Source organism: Oryzias latipes, chromosome 20 (genome assembly GCF_002234675.1).
Source record: "Oryzias latipes chromosome 20, ASM223467v1".
In the NCBI taxonomy this organism is placed as follows: Eukaryota; Metazoa; Chordata; class Actinopteri; order Beloniformes; family Adrianichthyidae; genus Oryzias; species Oryzias latipes.
In genome coordinates, this window is record NC_019878.2 from 12,597,065 (window position 1) to 12,616,393 (window position 19,329).

Here is a 19,329-nt window from a genome sequence, read left to right on the forward strand (position 1 = left end):
AACAGTAAACACTTTGTTGCCGAAGAGATTGCAATCAAATATGCTTATTTTAATGAGAAAATTCAAAAAATGATTTCCATATCTGGAAATACTACAAGTTGTTTACCTTTTATTTCCATAGGCTTAGACTTGAAAACGGGTGCGCTTGAACTGTTTCCAAGCATTTTAACCCTTGTGCTATCCTACGCACTTTAACATTGGGAGTTGGGTCATCTAGACCGACTAGGCAGTGCTCTGAACCATTTTTCTTCAATGATTTGTGATCTTCACTGGTGTCCATGGATTACATGAAATCTTTCCACCTTTATCCACCTTTGTCATGGCAGAGAGAACAAGTCAATGTAAGGGTGGGGTCATCTAAGATAGCACAAGGGTTAAGTTAAGTAATTTTTCAACCTGCTTTATGAAACGGTGTTAAAATGAAATGTTTGAGTAAATGGGCAGAAAAAACAGCAGGAAACATTTGTACTTTTAAAAAGGATGTATGTCGCCCTCTGCTGGACGTTTGCAGCTCTTACACGGTCCGATGTGTCCTAGGAACTAGGAACCATATGAGTGAAGTCTTGTTTCTTTCCGGAAGTACAAAAGCGTTGTCGTATGGCAGTCAAAGATCATTAATAAATATGATCAGTATATTTTAGTGTTTACGTTTTAAATAAAAACTAATAAAAAATACTTTATTCACATTTTGCTCACTCTGAGCTTCTCGGCTTTTTGTAGTGAAGAACTAGCAATGGCGGCTAGACATTTTCGGTCTTTTGGATTATTTGTACGTGCAGCTTTTCACGACAAAACCTCTGGTCGGACCAGGAAGACGAGCTATGCATCAGTAAAATCATACAGCGCTTCTACGGGAGGTGAAGAAGCTCAGATGGGTAAGAACGAGGAGAGCACGAGCATGTAGTAACTTTACTTTAACTCTAGAGGGCGGCAGAGTTCCTTATTTTTTGAGGACAGTTACTCCGATCATGATGATTAATCAAAGATGACAGGGACCGACAAACACCCATGGGAGTTACTGCTTTTTCAGAAACTACAATATTTATGCTTGCGGATTCAGAAAAAGTAAAAAAAAAAAGTAGCATTTCTGGAAAATTGGAATATTATGTGTTTTACTTGAAAAGACACTACAAGTTATTGTATTAAAATTAAGAGGATTTTCTGCAGTTTAATATATATTGTATTTTGGTCTTTGAAATTTTTGTCTGTCCTCTAGTTTATGCCTGATTGAAAATAATTTTTTTAATAAAAATTAAAACGCCCCCCCCCTCCCTTTTTCATGCATGATAATCAGATCCTTTTGCATTTGCAGAAGTTGAATACAGACACAAGCATGACTCGTTTTCCCTAAAAGGTGTCTCAATATTCATCAATGGATGTTGATCCATTTAGAATAACTAAGACTTGCATCAATTCCAGTCTGTCATGCAGTGTATAAACTCTAATATAGCAATAGAACCACATTGAGCCATTAGTTTCCCTAATTTAAGGTAAATAAAATCTTTCCAGTTCCAATTGAGGCTTTCCAGCTTTACAAGAGTTTAGGCTTGTTTAGTTTTTATTTCTAAAATAAAGGAGAAAAGAAAAAAAAAAACTACGTTAATATAAATCTGAGACATAGTTACAAAACCAGACACAAGTGTCATATGTATATCATAAAGAGAGAAAGATTGATCATCTTTGAGAAATTACTCAACGTAAGTTACTAAAAGGTGAACTTCATATTTAAGCTACAACGTGAAGTAAGAAAAAAAAACAAGAAAAAGGGCTTGATCTGGTCTTGATCGGTCAGATATGTTGAGGTGGAGACCATTTGGCCTGCATTCTTTGAACCATTATAATTATATTAAATGCACAAACTATTTAATGAACATTGATTGCAATGGGATGCTTTCATTTCTTCATATTTACCAGAAATGCATCTAAGTATGTTTTAGATAAATTACTTTGAATTTCATATTTGAAGACCAGAAATAAAATTAAGAAAAGTTCTGGAACAAACCTTTGGTCAACATTATTGTTTTATCTGAAATGTTACCAAATATTGATGATTAAATTCTGACTGTAAACTTCTAAATGTAAATCAAATAAACAGAAAAATAACCCAAATAGTCATCTTACTGAGAAGTATAAACCACTGTGGCTTTGATCACAGAAACAAATAAATCTGTTTTTCTTGTTTGGCCCCTTAAGGCTCTGAAGGTCAAGTAGCGTAAGGCTGATGTCACAGGTTTAAAATGGGAGTTTAGCCAATCACAATTAAGACATCATGCACATCGTTCTTAGAAAGTGCTGGGGGCTGCATTTTATTGATTTAATGCAAGCAAGCAACGGATTTAGTTTAAGATTTATTTAAAATGTAAAGATATACTCTATTTCTGGAGAGAAAGTTTTTTTTTAATCATCTTTGTTACTTTCTGGGATGTATCAGGCCACCTCAGTGACTGTAGCAGGCATGCTGCTGCAGCAGTAAAATCTCCTGATAGGGTTTTCTGGATTTGGTGGCACTTTTTGGGGCCTTTTACAGGAAGCTGATGTAGAGAGCCTGGCACTGAGGCCGAATGTTCAAAGGAAGTGTGTCCCTCAACTAAAAGCTGGAAAACAAGTCTCTGAATGAAGTTGCTACATAGACACTGTGATTTTGAGTTTCACCTTCAGCCTGGGACTTAAACGGAAAAAGACTCTATGTTGTACTTGAACTTTAAAACTTTGTTGAAATGGATGAACTTAGCTTTATGGACAGGTTACCTATAATAAAGTGATGAAATGCGTCAGCAGGAGCAAAATGCTCTGCAGAGGACGTTAAGAGGCGGTTTCTTCTCGCAGAGCTTTAATCTGGCTGTGTAATGATTTGTTTGAGGTGTAGCAGAGGACAAAGTACAGCAAAGACAAGCAGACTTTTCAGCAAATGCACCTGGTGGCTTAGTTTTTCCCCTCTCTCGGCTGCAGCTGGGTGTGGTGGATTCTTGGACTCCTTGAGATGAACCTAAACAATGGCAGGTCAGCTGCCTTCAGCCAGGCCACAACCCCAGTCAGGGTGAGACTCCAGGTCCTTGTCACACCCTACACGCCACATGTCGCACTCTCCTTCAGTTTGTCCACATGAGAGGGTTCACGTCCCGTATGTTTCTCCTGACGTGTCGTCACTAAGCGTGTCCCCTCCCTGTCATTAGCTGCAGGTCAGACTGTGGTCTCAGAGCGAAGGGGGCCAGTGGTTATTGTGGAGATAAACCGGCCAGAGGTGCGTAACGCGGTGAACCAGGAGACGGCGGGGCGTCTGCTGGAGGAGCTGCAGGCCTTCGACCGTGACCCAGACCTGAAAGTTGCCATACTGCATGGCAAAGGTAAAAGAACCGTGAGATGGACAGATGACGAGGAGATTTTTAGTATTTTCCAGGGAGGCTGCCCGACAGTCAGTGACCTGCCCATCCGCCTTTCAGTTCAAGCAGACATTTAGACAGACTGCAGAGGCTGAGGCTGGTTTCAGTCTGTCAGTTGAATGTCCAGCCGCTTGTCAGCAGCATCAGTTATTCTACTCTTGAAACTTCTAAAGCTGGGCCAACACACCCAGAACGTCAACACCTGAGCGGTTGTCACTAATATACATTAAAAAATTAACCAATTTGTTCAAGAAATGTAGCCTCTGAAATGGTTTTCATTTCTCTACTTTTAAAGAAAAATCATTTTGTGAACATTAACCCTATATATCAATTTGTATCATATTTGATACATACAGTTCTAACACCACCATCTCATTAGCATGATCAAAACTATCCTTAAAAACCCATAGGATATTATTAGTTTTCCACCCTGTAGTTCATCACCCTTCCACTAGGGGCAGTACAAGCTTATTCAAAATGGCTGCTTCCTTGAAATCTCATTAACACTGTAGTTCATCACCCTTCCACCAGGGGCAGTACAAGCTTATTCAAAATGGTAGCTTCCTTGAAATCTCATTAACACTTTTGGCGGGAAAGGTTTTGCTAATTTTGAAAACTTCATAGTGAGAATAAGTAATCTTTTCTTAATACTTTTACTAAATGCTTTGCATTAAAAGAACACAAAATTCATTCTTTATATGTTTCCAGAACAGTCATGGCAATATTTTTGCATCCTTAACTAACATTGTTGAGACCAAAAACTTGCATATCAGCACATCACAATTGAAAAACTGAAAAATAGTTTTTTTGTGGATTTTATCAAACAAAAGAAACGTCTTACTTCCAAAAACATTGTGTTTTGTGTCAGTTCTTTAGTGAAGTGGGCTTTACAGGGTTAACTCAATTTGAGATTTTTTTGTAATGTACAATTTCAAAACTGATCCCAAACAAAAATGATTCAAAAAGTACAGAATATTTGAAATCTAAAGTAAATGCCATCAAATAAAGTACTTAACTATATTGTTTAAAAAAGTTTTATTGTCATTTTTTTGTAACTTCTGTCTCTTTTTTTTCTTTCAATGTTCCTCATCTGAGTAGATTTTTCCATCGCTTCCTCTCCACAGCGCTCAGGTCCACCCGAAAGGTCGAGGACAGCAGACAAGTGCGCACATAAAAAACATACACCTGGGAGGTTTCCTGCATGTTTTACTGCTCCTAAAATTAGTCACAACACACACAGAATGATCTCTTTCCACTGGTGGAAACTGCGTCTTCAGCTCGGAAGGGTTTGGTTGCTGTATGAGGTGCAATGTGGCCTCAAAGTATACACTTTGGTAGTTCTGGGGCTGCAGCCTTTTCCGCGTTGCGGCCGGGTGATGCCTCTAATCTCTGCGGCGACTTGAAAACAGCGCGCTGGAGGATCACTTGCTTGCCTGAGACGGGTTTGCAATTAGCAGTTCCAGCAAAAGTGGCTCCTCCACTATTCCCACAGTTCCTGTAATGCCATTTTAATCATCCCTCCACGCATTCCTGTCAGCTCCGGCATAACAAGATGGCTGACCCCGGCTGGTGATTAACAGCGCTGCGAGATGACGAGCCGGGACGCCTGGTTACAAATGTAATGTTTCTGCAAACATACGGAATCCATTTTCTTCAAATTAGCGCCGAGACAATCCCTCTTTCTGCTCTCGTTTTTCAGCGTCAGCGTGTTTGCTCGAGCTTATGAAATTAAGAGTAATTGCTTTCAGCAGGTGTTGAATAAGCGGGGGACACTTTTGGACTATGTTTGGTGTGGCGGGGAGGGGGGTTCAACTCTCGGAGTGTTTTTCAGTCAGGTGCAATTTAGACGTCAGCCCAGCTGGGCCACTGTTGACACAAGTGAAGCTGAGCAGAAGGGGCTTCAGGAGACACATTTCTGACACATTTTGGGCCTTTTTCATGGGAACGAATAGACAGACTGGCAGGTCAGAGGTCAATTCAATTAGTGTTAGCCTGAAGGACGAAAGAAACGTTTAGTTTTATTGGTTTGATGTCCTTTGAAATGTTGGTAAATCTTTTTATGTTAAAACACATTGGTTTGAGCATGAAAAGTCAGAAAAATCATCTAAAAATGTTTCTGATCTTGTTCTGAGCCGCTCAACACCAATCTAATGATTGAAAAGGTTTTTTTTCTGCCGCAGTTTTCTATGAGGGGTCAAAATTCCACCTATAGGGCCATTTAAATGTTAAACAAGAGAAGATAAAAGAACAATTTCAAACATATATTTTGTGGTTCCTAATATTTAAAGAAATTTCTATAAATTATAGAATAATTTATAGAAAACAGTGGCGTTGTATGTCATGCAGTCACTACCCTCCATAGCCACCCTCCAATGAACCCCCTCTGACCTTCCCTCACTGGTTAAGGCCCTTCACCGTCCTCCTCTGCCTTTGCCACCCTGCACGTACCAAATTAATGAACCAAAAACTCACTTTTTTTTAAATGACAGCTTTTGTTTTAGATTTATTCCCATAGCAACCATTTTATGGTTTGGTTGCCTGGAGGAGACAAACAGGTCAATGTAATATTTAGAAGAATCGCCAAAAGTAAACTTTTGGATTTCCTCTGCAACTGAGGTTTTTTGTTAACCGTGCTCATATTTCAGATAAGTTCTCATTGTATGTCATATCGTATCAATTTAAGCCACATTTATTTTTTCATTATGGTAAAATGTATGTGAAAAATCAAAATCCCAAACAGGAGTTTAAATTTGTTGAAGGCACTAAAGTGATTGTTTTTTTTTAAAATTCAAGATGGCGTCTTCTTTCCAAGGACAAAGCTCAACAAAGACTTAAGTTAGCGGCACGTGTGTGAAATTTTGTGAAAATTGCTTAAACAAAAGTTTTTTTTCCATATTGTGACAAAATGTGAAAATTGCTAAATTTCATGTTTTGCCACTAAATGGCTGCTAAATGTGGCCATCCCATAATAATTTCCAAACGTTGATGGGATATACCCCAACATGTGCGTTATGACTCATTGGTCAATGTATAATTGACTTTTTTGAGCCCCATAAGAGACTTTGGCCCCCATTCATTTTTTTGACCATTTGTCCCACTGTGATGTCATCAATTCTCAAGTAATTCCAAAAAAACAAAGAACATTTAGATTAAATCTGCAAAGAAAACTCTTTCAATTATTACATTAGCCTTGTCACTTACACTTGAAATTTACACACTCAGGATTTTACCGCGTCAAAGTGTCTCCGAATGAGTTTTTTTTGCTTTGTTTTGATATAAGTGCTCTGTTTTGATCCACAGCTGTAGCTCCCGGTCGATGGGCGTAGCTGTCACACGTGCCCATCACTCAAGAGGGAAGGATTTTATGAGTCCCTGCCCGAAACTGTGACATAATGTTTGTTTTCCTCTTGAGCAATGTAGCAATTACTGGATGGATCCAGCGGAAGAGACTGTGGTTGCATTAATAGGAGCATGGTCACATGCAGGATCTCAACTCAAATTCTTTAGGAAAGAGAATCACTCGTGAACCAGTCTGTCTTTTTTTTTCTTTTCTACACATTATTTTCTCTTTCCTCTCTGAGTTTCCAGCTGCCATACTTTGTAATTTTGTGGTCTCTTCTAGGAGGAAATTTCTGTGCTGGTTATGATCTGAAAATGTTGGCCAATGAAAAAGCTGCACTGAAATTGGAGTCAGATGTCCGAAAGGATCCCGGTCCGATGGTGAGCCGCTCCTGGGTCATGTGCCTGTGTGACTGTGCATTTCTGAATGATGTCAAAGAGTTCAAGGTTCCTACAAAATATAAATAACAGGATTTTAGAGAATGTAAGAATGTAGTTATTAAGATGTAGTCCAACTTAATTTTTTTAAATTCAGAAATTTGTAGGTTGCATCCATTAAAAAAATTAGTAAAACTTTAAAAAAAGATTTTTCTTTTTTTTAAAGTTTTACTAATTTTTTGTTCCCATTTTTTTGTGCTATATTTATTAAAGGTTAATTTTGCTAAAACACATTTGTTGTGGATAGACGGTCCAGATTTATTAGTTGGGTTAATCCTTTGTACTTTTAATTATTGAAAAACATGAGAGAATTACGTCATAGTTTTAAGTCTCATCCATAAGTTGTTCAGCTATACTGCAAAATTGATGGATGTTTAATGAGCTTTTTCTTCTTCTTCACTGTATAAAAAAACCTCAAAAAGTTCTGTATAGTACTAGTTGATACAATAATATGCTACATCGTTTGTTTAGATCATTTTGTCGTTATCGACCCACTGAGGAAGCCTTATCCCTGCAGGGTCCGTCCCGTCTGCAGCTCTCCAAGCCGCTGATAGCAGCCGTCAGTGGCTTTGCGGTGGCCGGAGGCCTGGAACTGGCCCTGCTGGCAGATCTCAGGGTGATGGAGGAGAGCGCCATCATGGGGGTGTTCTGTCGCAGGTTCGGTACGTCTGGCTAACCTTTCCTGCTGCTCAGGTCAGGATTGTGGTTCTGTTGTTCAGTTTTTCCTATGATGGTCAATAACTGTCAGGAAAAGGGGTTTGGAGTGAATTCATTCATTCATTTCCAAGCAAAAGCACATTAACTGCAGACATTAACAACTTATTCTTCTCAAGTGAAACAGTTTTCCAATGATTTTTGTATCACATCTGGACATATAGACCTAATCATCTCTTTAATGAGAATTTTTTAGGATTAAAATGATCAATATTTGTTTTGTTTATAATAAAATCAATAAGCAGTCTGAAGAAGACTGTTAGAGTAACTGCAAACCATTTTCTTTCCTTTGGACTTCTTCTAGTTTTTCTTATACTATTTGTCTCCTGACAACTTAGCAATGAAAAAAAAAGTTTTACAGCATTTTTGCCATTACAGCTATTAGCAATAATGTAACTGTTTTATCTTTTACGTTTATTTAAGACCAGTTTTGTTCCTATATGGAGAGTTTTTCCTGTTGAAAAAGCTATTGTAGTCGGAGCTGCTCTGTTTCATGTTCTCAAAACCAATTTGACCACCCTTGTCAGGGCAGAAATCAGCCAAACTTAGAGGTCCCTCTTCTTGAAATAACATTATTCTTTGGCTAAAAAAAGCCTGACAAGAGCCAGTAGATTTGAAACCGTTTCATATGATAAATAATCCTCTAATGTCATTTCTGCTCCAGGATCAGGGCCAGCAACAACATAAAACAAGTTAAAGGTCCAGCTTATCTTTTATTAGATCAGAAGGAAGAACGAAGAGACAAAACTAAATGTTTTAGAGATCCACTCCAATCAAAATTGTGTTTTGGGTGTTTTTAACATTTTCTTGAGGCATTTTTTTTTCAAGATATAAGAAAATTAAGCTTAAATCGGTCATTTACTTTACACAAATCATGGTGAATTAGGAGCAGATGAAATGATACAGTTTGAAAAAGCTTGTAGCATTGAGGTGCTAAAGTCGGCAGGCCACCAGCTCTCTGCTCCGCTCCATTCTGATGCATCCATTTTTAGACAAATAGATCCGCATGTGTCTTCCTGTTCCTCCCTGAACTCACATCGGGCTCCAAACCTTTTTGATTTTGCCTAAAAATGGTAATCATAATTAAAGGACCACTAGCAACATTTTTAAAATGAATCAAAAGATGATTTAAGTGGATCTTTAGAAAAAAATAAAAATCCTCAACTGGAAAGAACAGAGGAATGTTCCATTTTTTGTTGTTTTTGAAGAGTTTTACCCATAAGGAGAGACAATTTGATTACTTTGTTTTTTGTTTACTCATTTCATGTCATTTCATGAAGTTCTAAAACTTTCAGATCCATTTTAATTTAGAAAACAGTAAAAAAAATATTACAAACACTTTTTAATTTCTTTTGTATTGTTATTTTGTTTGTTCCAGTAAAAAGGTGTTTTATTTTGAGGAACACTCAAATCCTATCCAAATTTAGTATTGAGGAGTGCTGCTGTCATAGGTTGTTCTCTTCCTGCAGTGGGACTGTTTTTAACGGCTGTCACACTAAAAGCATTAGTCATCACCTTCAATCTATCGTTATTACCCAAACAACAGCTCTTTAGTAAAATACATATTTCGGTTTGCTGTAGATTTTATTTTTGGCATCCCAGTGTGTTTTTCCCCTGAGCTAATTATATCTGTCATAGAAATAACTTTCTGGGGTTTTTTTTTCCTCCTCCAAGCATATATCATTCCCCTAGCAAATACCAGGAAGTCGTCTCTGTTTTTTATTTTTCTGCTTTGTTACTATGTTTTCTGTTATCACTCCTGCCTCCTCTTGTTTGTGTGCGAGGATGGAGTCATAGTGCGATAATGCCGGTGACCGTGACCTTTCGGCGGCGCGGCCAGGCTCTGCTGGGCAGCCTTGATAAGTAGGAGAGGAAGCAGCCAACTGCCAGGTTTCCACTGCAAGGCCGTACTGGGCTTGTATATTAGTGGTGTCACAAATCCTTTGCATGAACAGAATCATGCTGTCTTTTGCAGTTTGCTGACACTTTTTTTCTTACTCACTTGGCTTCTAAAGAGTCAACTTTCCAAAGAAATCCAGTAGCCTTTTTCTCCATTTTTTCTCTCATACAGCATTCACATTATACCATATAACTAAAACCATGGCTTAAAATACAACCATGGTATTTAAAAATACAGCTGTTGTACTATAATTTACTGGGAATAGTAAGATCTAAAGTGTAAACATGCAAAGCTTATCATCCCAGGCCTGTAATTTAACGGGAAGACATCCTGGCGGGGCCTTACGTCTCTCTGTTCGACTGAATTTCCAGTTAAATAGCAATTTTACCGTCATCATTGTGGCATTTAACTTTTGAATATCTTATAATTTTTTAACAGCATGAAACGTTATTACCAAATCTGAGTCCCTGATTGGTCAAATTATGAGCTGGTTTAACTTCTAGCGCACTTTCAATGACCACATGTTTTTTACGTAGAACCCCAAAACGGTCAATTTTCATTGGATGTTGTTGCTTGAATGCGTGTTGCTGGGGGCTATGTGAATGTATTTTTTTAATTTGTCTTTAAAACTCTTTTTTGGGGCAATGCTTGATACCTATCTTTTCAGTACAACCTCAGCTTTTTAAAAATTATATAATACAATAATTCCCCACTGAACCCGATGAACTGCCAAAAAATTCAATTCAGAGTTGTACATTTTGTCAGTTTGTTACACAAAACCCCCCCACAAACGTTTAGATCAAACAGTTTTATATTGTATAACAAAAGATCAAATGAGACAAAAAAAAGTATAAATCCAAAAGAAAAGATAAAGTGAAAACTATTCAAATATTTCTAAAGAACCAGGCGAAGCTCTACTGAGCTCCAATGTTCCAAGGTTTCATTTCAAGGATCACAATTTTGGGTCAAAACTCTTGTTATGTTTGTCATAAACCAAAACTTTTAATGCTAAAAATCTTTTTTGAAACCTTCATGTTAAATTTTGAATGAAATGAAAACTCTAATTCGGGGGGGGTGTGGGTTGATGTCAGTCCTACTTTATGATAAACAGCCATCAGTTCAGAGACTATGAGGGTTAAACAGGTTTTTCTTCAGCTCTAATTAAGCTTTTGGTTTTTCGTACAATTGATAACTATGCTAATAGATTTTAGTTGAGCTACACACTATGAGAAAAACTCACAATTTTGCGATAGTGATCAATTTTGCGATGATGATCAGTCTTGCCATATGAACAAACAGCAAAGCTACAACTAATACATTTCAACATAAGTCTAACTATTCTCTAAATGACTCAGGTCTACATAGCAGGCAGGCATCTAGCATATAGGGCCTCCATTTGACTGGTCAATGGTGTGAAGGAGTACATCCGATTAGTCAAATGTGTAAATGGGGTTTATATGATTAGTTAAATACTTCAAGCTCCATCAGATGGTTTTAGTGTGTGTGTAAACATTTATGGTCACCATTTCACATATTTTTGCGATATGTGTATCCCAATGGCTAATGTTGCGTAGACAATACATTTTCAATTCCTTTTGCAGGTCTAGTTTTTAGCTAAAGTGATTTTAGTGCGAAAAAAAAAGCATGTTTCATAAACCTGTTTATATTTACTTTAGGTCCTTAGGTGATCCATAAGTTTAAAAACAGTTTTGGATTTGGATTTATTTATCAAAATTTCAATTAATAGAAGAAAGTTGTCTCTTACATGTAAAGTACATCTGTTCTGTGGGAGCCGCAGTTTATTTAAAGATCCACTGTCTCTTAGTGATTATTTTCTTTTAATGGTTGGACTCTGTTACCATTTCTTGGGTCGGGCACAGATGGCAACAGCCGGAGGGAATCCCTGGTGGTTTTGGAGTTGAAAAACCCTCAGAGGGCTTGCGTTTCTGCTCTGATGTGGGCCATTGCGCACCACAAGGATCTGACAGTTTTCTGGCGCATGATTGGCTGCGCAAACCTGCGGCTTCCTGTCTGGGGGCCCCCTCTGCCCTGCCAGCGAGGAAATGAGAGGGAGGAGACGGTTACGTCACAGGAATCTGGTATTAGCGTCTCCTGCTTTTTTAATTCTCATAAGACATGAATAAAACAAAATAAAAATATTCTGATTTCCCCATCATTGAGTTGTGCCCCTAAACCAGGAGCAAGAAAACAAATTAAATAGGAATATTTGTCCCAAAACACAAACACAGCTACTAATTCTTCCAAGAATAAAGATCCGCTGGCTTGTTGCTGCATGTTAATGTCTGAAGTTGAGACCTTTCTTGGTTTATCTGCAGCATCCTGCCGGCTCATCCCCCTTTTCTCACTCTTGTCAACTCTCAGTCTGGGCAGCTGAACGAGTGTGACGAAAAACAGAAAGATGAAGAAAACGAAAAAAAGTCTTGAACCGAAGACAAACCACAATCCAGAAGCTGACATAAAACGGGCCAACCCAAACACCTGTTCAGTGAGTTTGAACCTAAGCGACATGTTCCAGTGATTTCTTCAGACCGGCCCTCATTTTTGAAACTGCCGACTTTTCCTCCAGAAGGAATGAACAAACTGGAAAACCGCTTAAAAAAAAACCAGAAAAAAATTCACATGCATACATGTATTTGGGCATTTTTATTGCAATGAATATCAGAGAAAACATCATTTTGCCTTTTTAGGAGCAGCTAAACCTCTAAGTTGTTTTCTGTAGCTAAAAATCTCCCTGGTGTTAAAGCAGTGGGCTAAAACATGAAGTTAATCGGGAGGCGCTCATCCCTGACCCAACCCAGCTGAGCTGGTTTCCCTCTGTTCCCAGACAGTTTTCAAAGCTTCCCACTGAATGTTTGCTCCTTTGCTTCTGTCCATTTAGTCTGGAATGATCCGGAAACTGTTAATCCAAATCAAACTTAATCGCATTACCCCCACGGGAGGCCATTGTACTGGGACCGGCTTTGATGTGGCCGGGATGCCAGCAGCACCAGGAGTCAACCAGAACACCCCGAGTGTGTCACGTTTCTCAGCATTCGGGGTCTAAAGGTAGCCACAGACGGGAAGACGCTGACAGAAGGACTTTCCTCTGCATATAAAATAAAAGATTGCTATTCAAGATAAGCTCACCAGATCATGGAGAGGGTTTTGCAGATGTGATAAGTCACTGAAAGTCATAGTTTTTAGTTTCTGATGACTCAAGAGTATTCAGTCATTTGTTGTTCTCCTGCAAACACATATCAAAGTGAAGATAAAACACAAGGACTGTTCTTCCCTGCAGGCTTCTGCTACACTTAAGTCAGATAAGCAGTGATGACCTGGTGCTGCAGGAAGAGAACCACCTTGTGTCTGGAGTTATATAACAATAGACTCTGCTGACTCATTTTGACACCAGCCCCTGTTTGGATGCTCCGTTTATCTGCTTTTCCTTTGTTTTTAAAGACTCACATCAACAAAAATGGTGTTTTTAACATGTTCTTGTGGCATTTTTCTCATGGTGGAGGTCATATGTAAAGAAAATTAAGGTTAAAATTGTGTTTCTGATTATCTCTTTATTAAAATAGTTGTGAATCAGGAGCAGATGATAAAATGCTGTTTAAAGGCCTGTAGCAGTGAAACAGGTGCTACAGTCGGCGGGCCAAAGGCTCCCTGCTCTGCTCCATTCCGATGCATCCACTTACAGACAAAAAGATTCATGTACGTCTTCATTTTCTTTGCATCTGGCTCAAAGCTGTGCAAATCGAGAACTTCCATGTTTCTCGCCATATTTTTGTTGCTCCCGTAATGTTACATCTGGATTGTGAGGGGCTGTAAACTAGTGGGACAGAGTGTAAACTAAGGGATGATGGGAAATGAGGCGGACTTACTCCGTGCCAACAGTCCCACCCACAACTTAGAGGTGAATTTCTAATGAACTATTGCTGCTTTGCAGAAATACGTCCTAGAAAACAATACAGGTTTTTGTATTTTAGCCTAAAACTGCATCATCATAATTAAAAGACCTCTAGGAACACTTTTGTAATAGATCAAAAGATGATTGAAGTGGGATTTTAAGGCTTAGAAGCTTACGGAGGCACGAGATACAGTTCCACCTTTATCTTAAACTAGAATCCCCCACAAACATCTCCTCCTCGAAAAAGCTATAAAGCCCCTTTATGACCTAGTCCGCTTTCTAAGTCGAACAATATTTCAGGAAGCTGCTGGCTTACGGTCATGTGGGACAAAGTACAGGTCTGTCAAACAGGACGTATGAAAGACGGGGTTATCAGAGGCAGAGGAGGGGGAGACGGCTGCAGCGGATAAGATGGGAGATCCTTCCGGTTACTGCTGATAGCTGTGGTGCCAACAGCAGCACTAAAGACCCAGACTGGAGGTCAACCTGTGTCTTTATCTCTTCTTCTTCTTTGAGTTGAGCCTTTTATCTCCATTCTTCACTCCAGCTTCCCTCTCCCTCCACTCAGCTTTCTCTCTATCTACCACTTCCTGTAATCAAGAGCTGGACCTGACAGGAGGATCTCCTTGTTCTAATTAAGTTGGAGGCACTGAGGATTGTGGTGTTGCTTGAATTGGTTCCCAACGGTTACGTGCAAAGACCCCGGAGACACCGAGTTTAAAAAAGAAAAGTCTGAATGTGGGATAAAGTGACAGGAGCTAATACGGTGGCCCTGAAGGACAAGCCACACTATCATGATCTTGAATATGTTGTTGCATCCAGTCGGTGGGATTTCCCCTTTAGGGCCACCGTACGAAAGTCTGTTACGTGAAGTGAAAAACTTGAGTTGGACACATGCTCCTGTTTTTATTTCTTTGAGCTTTTTTTTATAGAGGGTTGTCTTTAATCACAATCTCCCCCGTCAGATGCAGCCACTGAACCAAAGCCTCGGATTCGCCACACATTTATCACCAGTGCTATTCCAGTTGGATTCATTTAAACTACATGAAAAAAGAAGCTGGCTAGCTTCAGAATCACTTTACATCCCCCTCACTGCACAGAATAAGAAGAAGAGAACATCTGAAGGGAAAGCTGCGCGATCACTCGGGGTTATGAAAACATGTTGGACACATGTGCTCTCAATAAGCGGCGGTCAGATAGAATCAGTGACTCGGAGGTATTATGCAGTTTGGATTGTGGTGTGGAGCGGAACAGTAGGACATGTGCCAGTTACAGCTGGTGCTCTTTAGGAATTAGGAAAGGTGCCAGAGGCTCACTGTAACCTGCAGTGTACTCTTTCTCTCCCTCTCTGTCCCTTTGCAATAAAACATGAGGAAGACGAGGTTTGAGTTTCTGAAGAGAAAACTAAGTTGAGATGTGAAATTGTTGCAGAACTAATCCCATCCATCTGTCTACCAACTAGGAGTCCCTTAAAAAAAAAGCCGTTGCAGACTTTATTTAAAAATAAAAGATTTTACCTTAAAACCTTTTTTAAAAAGCTGAAACAGATTTACTTTGTTCATATACCTTCAGCTATCTTAAACCTTCCTTACAGCAGTAAATCGATCCCAAAATTTGGGAAACAAGCCCCCCCCAGCGCTGCTTAATTTAGATCACTCTTTCCTTGTTTGATGAAGTTTGAGTCTGAAGAGCCTGAATAAGTATTTTCCTTTTAACATTTGAAGTTTTCTGTTTGATCAAAAAGTGAACAACCATCCTCTTTTTCTTGATTTTTAACCAGCAAACTAAAAAAAATGACTTTTTGTTGTAGACTTCCTATTCATTTTGTTTTTCCTATCAATGCAACTTTATGTTTAAGTAAAGGCTGTGCTGCATTAGACAGTGATTAAACATGATTTGAATGTTAGGAGTTCCCCTGATTGATGGCGGCACGGTGCGGCTCCCTCGCCTCATTGGCCTATCCCGGGCGCTTGACCTGATTCTGACCGGACGACCTGTCGGAGCACAGGAGGCTCTCGCTTACGGGCTGGCCAACAGAGTTGTCCCAAGCGGCCAAGGTATTCACATTATCTCATTGTTTCATGTTTGTGTCCTTGTGCAGAAGATTAAAGGTTGCTTTAATCCTATCAAAAGAAGCTCCCAACTGTGCTCCGTTTCAAAAACAAGTAAATCTGGAGGATCTGAAAGTTATCTTTATTCGCTTTCAGGTTTGAAGCTTTTTTTTTTCTTGGTTTGTAAAAGCCAACAAGTGATGTCATGTGAGAGCTGAAGACAGGAAACAAAGAAAACCGGGAATATGATCTCAATAAATCATGTTCAAGTACGCAGAGCTGACAAAACAATGTTTTCTTTTAAAGCAGGCCGAGCCGACCACTTTAAAAAAAAGTTTGGAATCTGTTTTACATGGCACGTGATCCAAATGTCCTTCGGCGCATCTGTTGCATTTGGATTCTTCACCGCAGCGAATTTACAAGTCGTCATTAGTCACCTCCGTCTTCATCATGTAGTGGTCCCAGAATCCTAATGGAGCATTTCTGTTGTTGTAGTGATAGATGCCATGCCGTCCACTAATCCATCTGCTCTTCACGTCTCTGATCCCTGCTTAGATGCCGGAAGATGATTAGTCTAAGTGTTTTAGGAAGTTCTTCTTCCTCCTGTTGATCTCCAGCCTAATTACCCAACTGCAGTAATACGTTTAAGATCAGAGAGGAGAGGAGAAATAGCAGCAGCCGCAAATGTGGCATCAAAGTGTGCCATGGAGAATGGAGGGAGAGCTGTTTTTACACAGAAGTGATCTGGATGCTGTCCAGTCCTTTCATGTGAGTGGTGTGAAAGCTCAGCGACATTGAGGAACTGATGACTTCCTAAAGCTATAAATAGGAAATGGATGCAGCATTTCTTTAATGATGGCCAATTACTTGATAATCAACATTAGGGTAAATGTTTTTATACTGACTTTTTGCGTAAACACAGCTTTACAGGCGTCTCTGCAGTTGGCAGAGGAGATCAGCTCCTTTCCTCAGCGGTGTCTGCGGGCGGACCGCTCCTCCGCCATGCACAGCTGCTTCGATGCTTCGTCTTTCACACAGGTGCACTTCAGTTTATCCCCATTTCCTCAGACTGCAGAATATTTTAAACGTTTTACTTGTATTCCAGATTTTCATCTTGCTTTCTTTTTTATTTTTGTTTATTTTGGACAATTGATCTGAAAATTATTTTTGTCATAGTCCCTGAATTGTATTCACTACAAATGAGTTATTAAAAACTTAAAAATAATAATCTTCTGACATATTTCTTACAAATTTCACAAATTACAATAAAAACATGTTATCTAAATAATCTGATAGTTTACAAAGTAACTTAGACTTTTTTTGAATTAGAGTTATTTTTTGAAAATTTTTCAATTTTTTAGGGACAGATTATGGTGACACAAAGCAAAAAAAGTCTGTCAGTCAACAGTTTGACATCGATTTATGTTAGAGTTGTCACAATATCTAGTCAATACACACTTTATGAAAAGATCAGAATCAAGAATCATCAACACCTTTTCACAGAAATGCTTTTTAGTCAAATCCCTTGGTTTAGAGCACATTACACATCAGGAAATTACCGGTAAATCCTAATCTGATAGTCCAATGTCATCCCAATAGGTGACGTTCAGTATTTTATTCTACATTATTATAAAGGCCAAAAAGTAAACAAACAGAATCAGGAAGAATTTTAGACTCAAAAAACTTGTTCATCTCATGAGTGTTTGAGAACCTTGGCAGTTTTGGACCGCACCAGAGATGACAAGGTAGTGCCAATCTCAGTTTTTTGACACAATGGTAAAGTGCCTGCCTTAAATTTAGACAGGCATTCATCAGATGGACGGGCTGAGGATGTTATGCTAAGGCTCTATTATAAATAGCCATTTTCCTGGCAGCATTCCAAATATATTATTCCAAATGTATTCTGTCTGAATAAATGTTCTGTCTGCCGGATGTCTGTATCCAGCATGTATGAACTTTAGCACAAAGGTCAGTCTGATTCTTTGGGGAGATTTTAGGTATTTCATAAGAAATGCTGGTCCGCTTTCAGACTTTTTACATCAGGAATCCAGGTTTTCTTCTTTAGCTTTTATCTAGAAAAATCCAAAATTTTCCCTTGACATTATCATTTTTTTGAAAACTCAAACATTTAATAAAATAAAATCACTACACAACTGATCACTTTGGTCTTGTAGATGTACTATAGTAGTTTGTAAACACAAATCCTCTTTTTTTTTGCAAGAATAAATTCCACATGTTCTTGTTTTTTACTTACATGCTTTTAAATCAGAATTGTTATGTTAGTTGAACATAACTGAGCTCATTATTCGTCACTTTTGCTTCTGGTTGTTTCCAGGCCCTTCAGTATGAGTTTGATCACGGAGTTCCTGCCATCCAAGAGGAAGCCATCCGAGGAGCGATCAAGTTCACGGCAGGGGAAGGAAGAGGAGGAAAGTTCTCCTCAGATTGAGCCTAAAAAAGTTGGACATTTCAAGGGGATTTTTTTACAGATCTTTCAGCTGTCTAAAAGTGCATGATGAACAACTTTTCAAATATGTTATGAATTTAAAAAAGAGAAACTTATCAAAACAAGCTTCCCAAAGGATTCTCTTACAAATGCAGTGAACTCCGACCACAAAACCAGCCAACTTCAAAGCCACGAGGAGCTACACACCTACGGGAGCTTGTTGCTTCAACTCATCTTAAAAACCACTTGATGGTTTTCACGCCGTCTGCTGGCACTCCTGTGCATGCATGCATGTGCAAAACCAGAGCAATGTAACTACAGAAGGAAATTCAACAGGTGTAGCTATTCCTGTGGATCTAAGGCAACATTTGCATTAGAAAAATCCACACTGAAAGTACAAATGTTTGAAAATCTTGACTTATGGTGGTTTTTCTTCAGGAAAAAGAGAATGGAAGCAGTGTGGAGGAGGTGCGTGGGGGTTAACTCAGACAGACAAAAACCTCATTAAGTCTAGGAGGTGTCCCGTCTAGACAGCGTGATGACAGGACACAGAGCTTCTGTTTCATGTTTCCTCCTTTAGCTTCAGTTCACCAACACACACAGATAGACACATTTCACCTGCACTGCCTAAGGGTTGATGAATGAATGCAGAACACAACTGATTAGGGCCCCAAATATCTCATGAGCCTTTTAGATTAGAGTTTGTTTGTGGAAAAAATGCAATTTTCTTTTTTGCAGTTACATCTTCTTATTTGTTTTCAAGATCAGAACTTTTTTAACCTACACATTTTTGTTTTGTTTTAAATACAACTGTAAAGTGTATCCTTTTCTGTCAATAAATAAAAATATTTTAATGTAATTTAATTTGCACTCCCTCCTTTTACACATCCATTGGGTCACTCAGATATATTTGTCTCAAATAATAGATAAGATCGCTTCTGGACTGGGCTGGTATGTTCTGCAGCCTTAAAATATTACTTTGTTGTTGTAAGAAAAGGAAAAAAAGAAGAAGCTGGGAGTCTTGGGTGTTATTTCGTGTGGGAGCTATTCACGGGAAATGTTTGCTTGGTTGTGGTATGTGCAGCTTTGATGCGGCTTCTCACTCTTCACATGCTGATAAGACAGGCTCTGGCTGCAGGGGTAGCAGAGGC

The 19,329-nt window shown here is 38.9% G+C and overlaps 1 protein-coding gene across 2 annotated transcripts; it reads left to right on the forward strand.

Moving 5' to 3' along the window:
• The first annotated feature begins 309 nt into the window (after positions 1–309).
• Positions 310–19,037, forward strand: LOC101159952 (probable enoyl-CoA hydratase echA8). Of its 2 annotated transcripts, XM_004080964.4 has the most exons (7): positions 313–875; positions 3,174–3,344; positions 7,003–7,100; positions 7,675–7,819; positions 15,589–15,738; positions 16,655–16,770; positions 18,068–19,037. In XM_004080964.4, exons 1-7 carry the CDS (start codon positions 734–736, stop codon positions 18,179–18,181), a joined length of 936 nt encoding a protein of 311 aa, XP_004081012.1. In that variant the 5' UTR covers positions 313–733; the 3' UTR covers positions 18,182–19,037. The 2 variants fall into 2 exon arrangements, with proteins under 2 accessions (XP_020568241.1, XP_004081012.1); XM_020712582.2 differs by lacking the exon at positions 3,174–3,344 and having other exon boundaries at positions 310–875.
• Positions 19,038–19,329: the final 292 nt, after the last annotated feature.

Bases quoted from the DNA above. Each gene is read 5' to 3' on its own strand.
- LOC101159952 (XM_004080964.4), top strand. From the start codon at position 734: ATGGCGGCTAGACATTTTCGGTCTTTTGGATTATTTGTACGTGCAGCT. The intron at 7,101-7,674 runs GTGAGCCGCTCC...TTATCCCTGCAG, and splicing joins GAAAGGATCCCGGTCCGATG to GGTCCGTCCCGTCTGCAGCT. The intron at 15,739-16,654 runs GTATTCACATTA...GCGTAAACACAG, and splicing joins AGTTGTCCCAAGCGGCCAAG to CTTTACAGGCGTCTCTGCAG.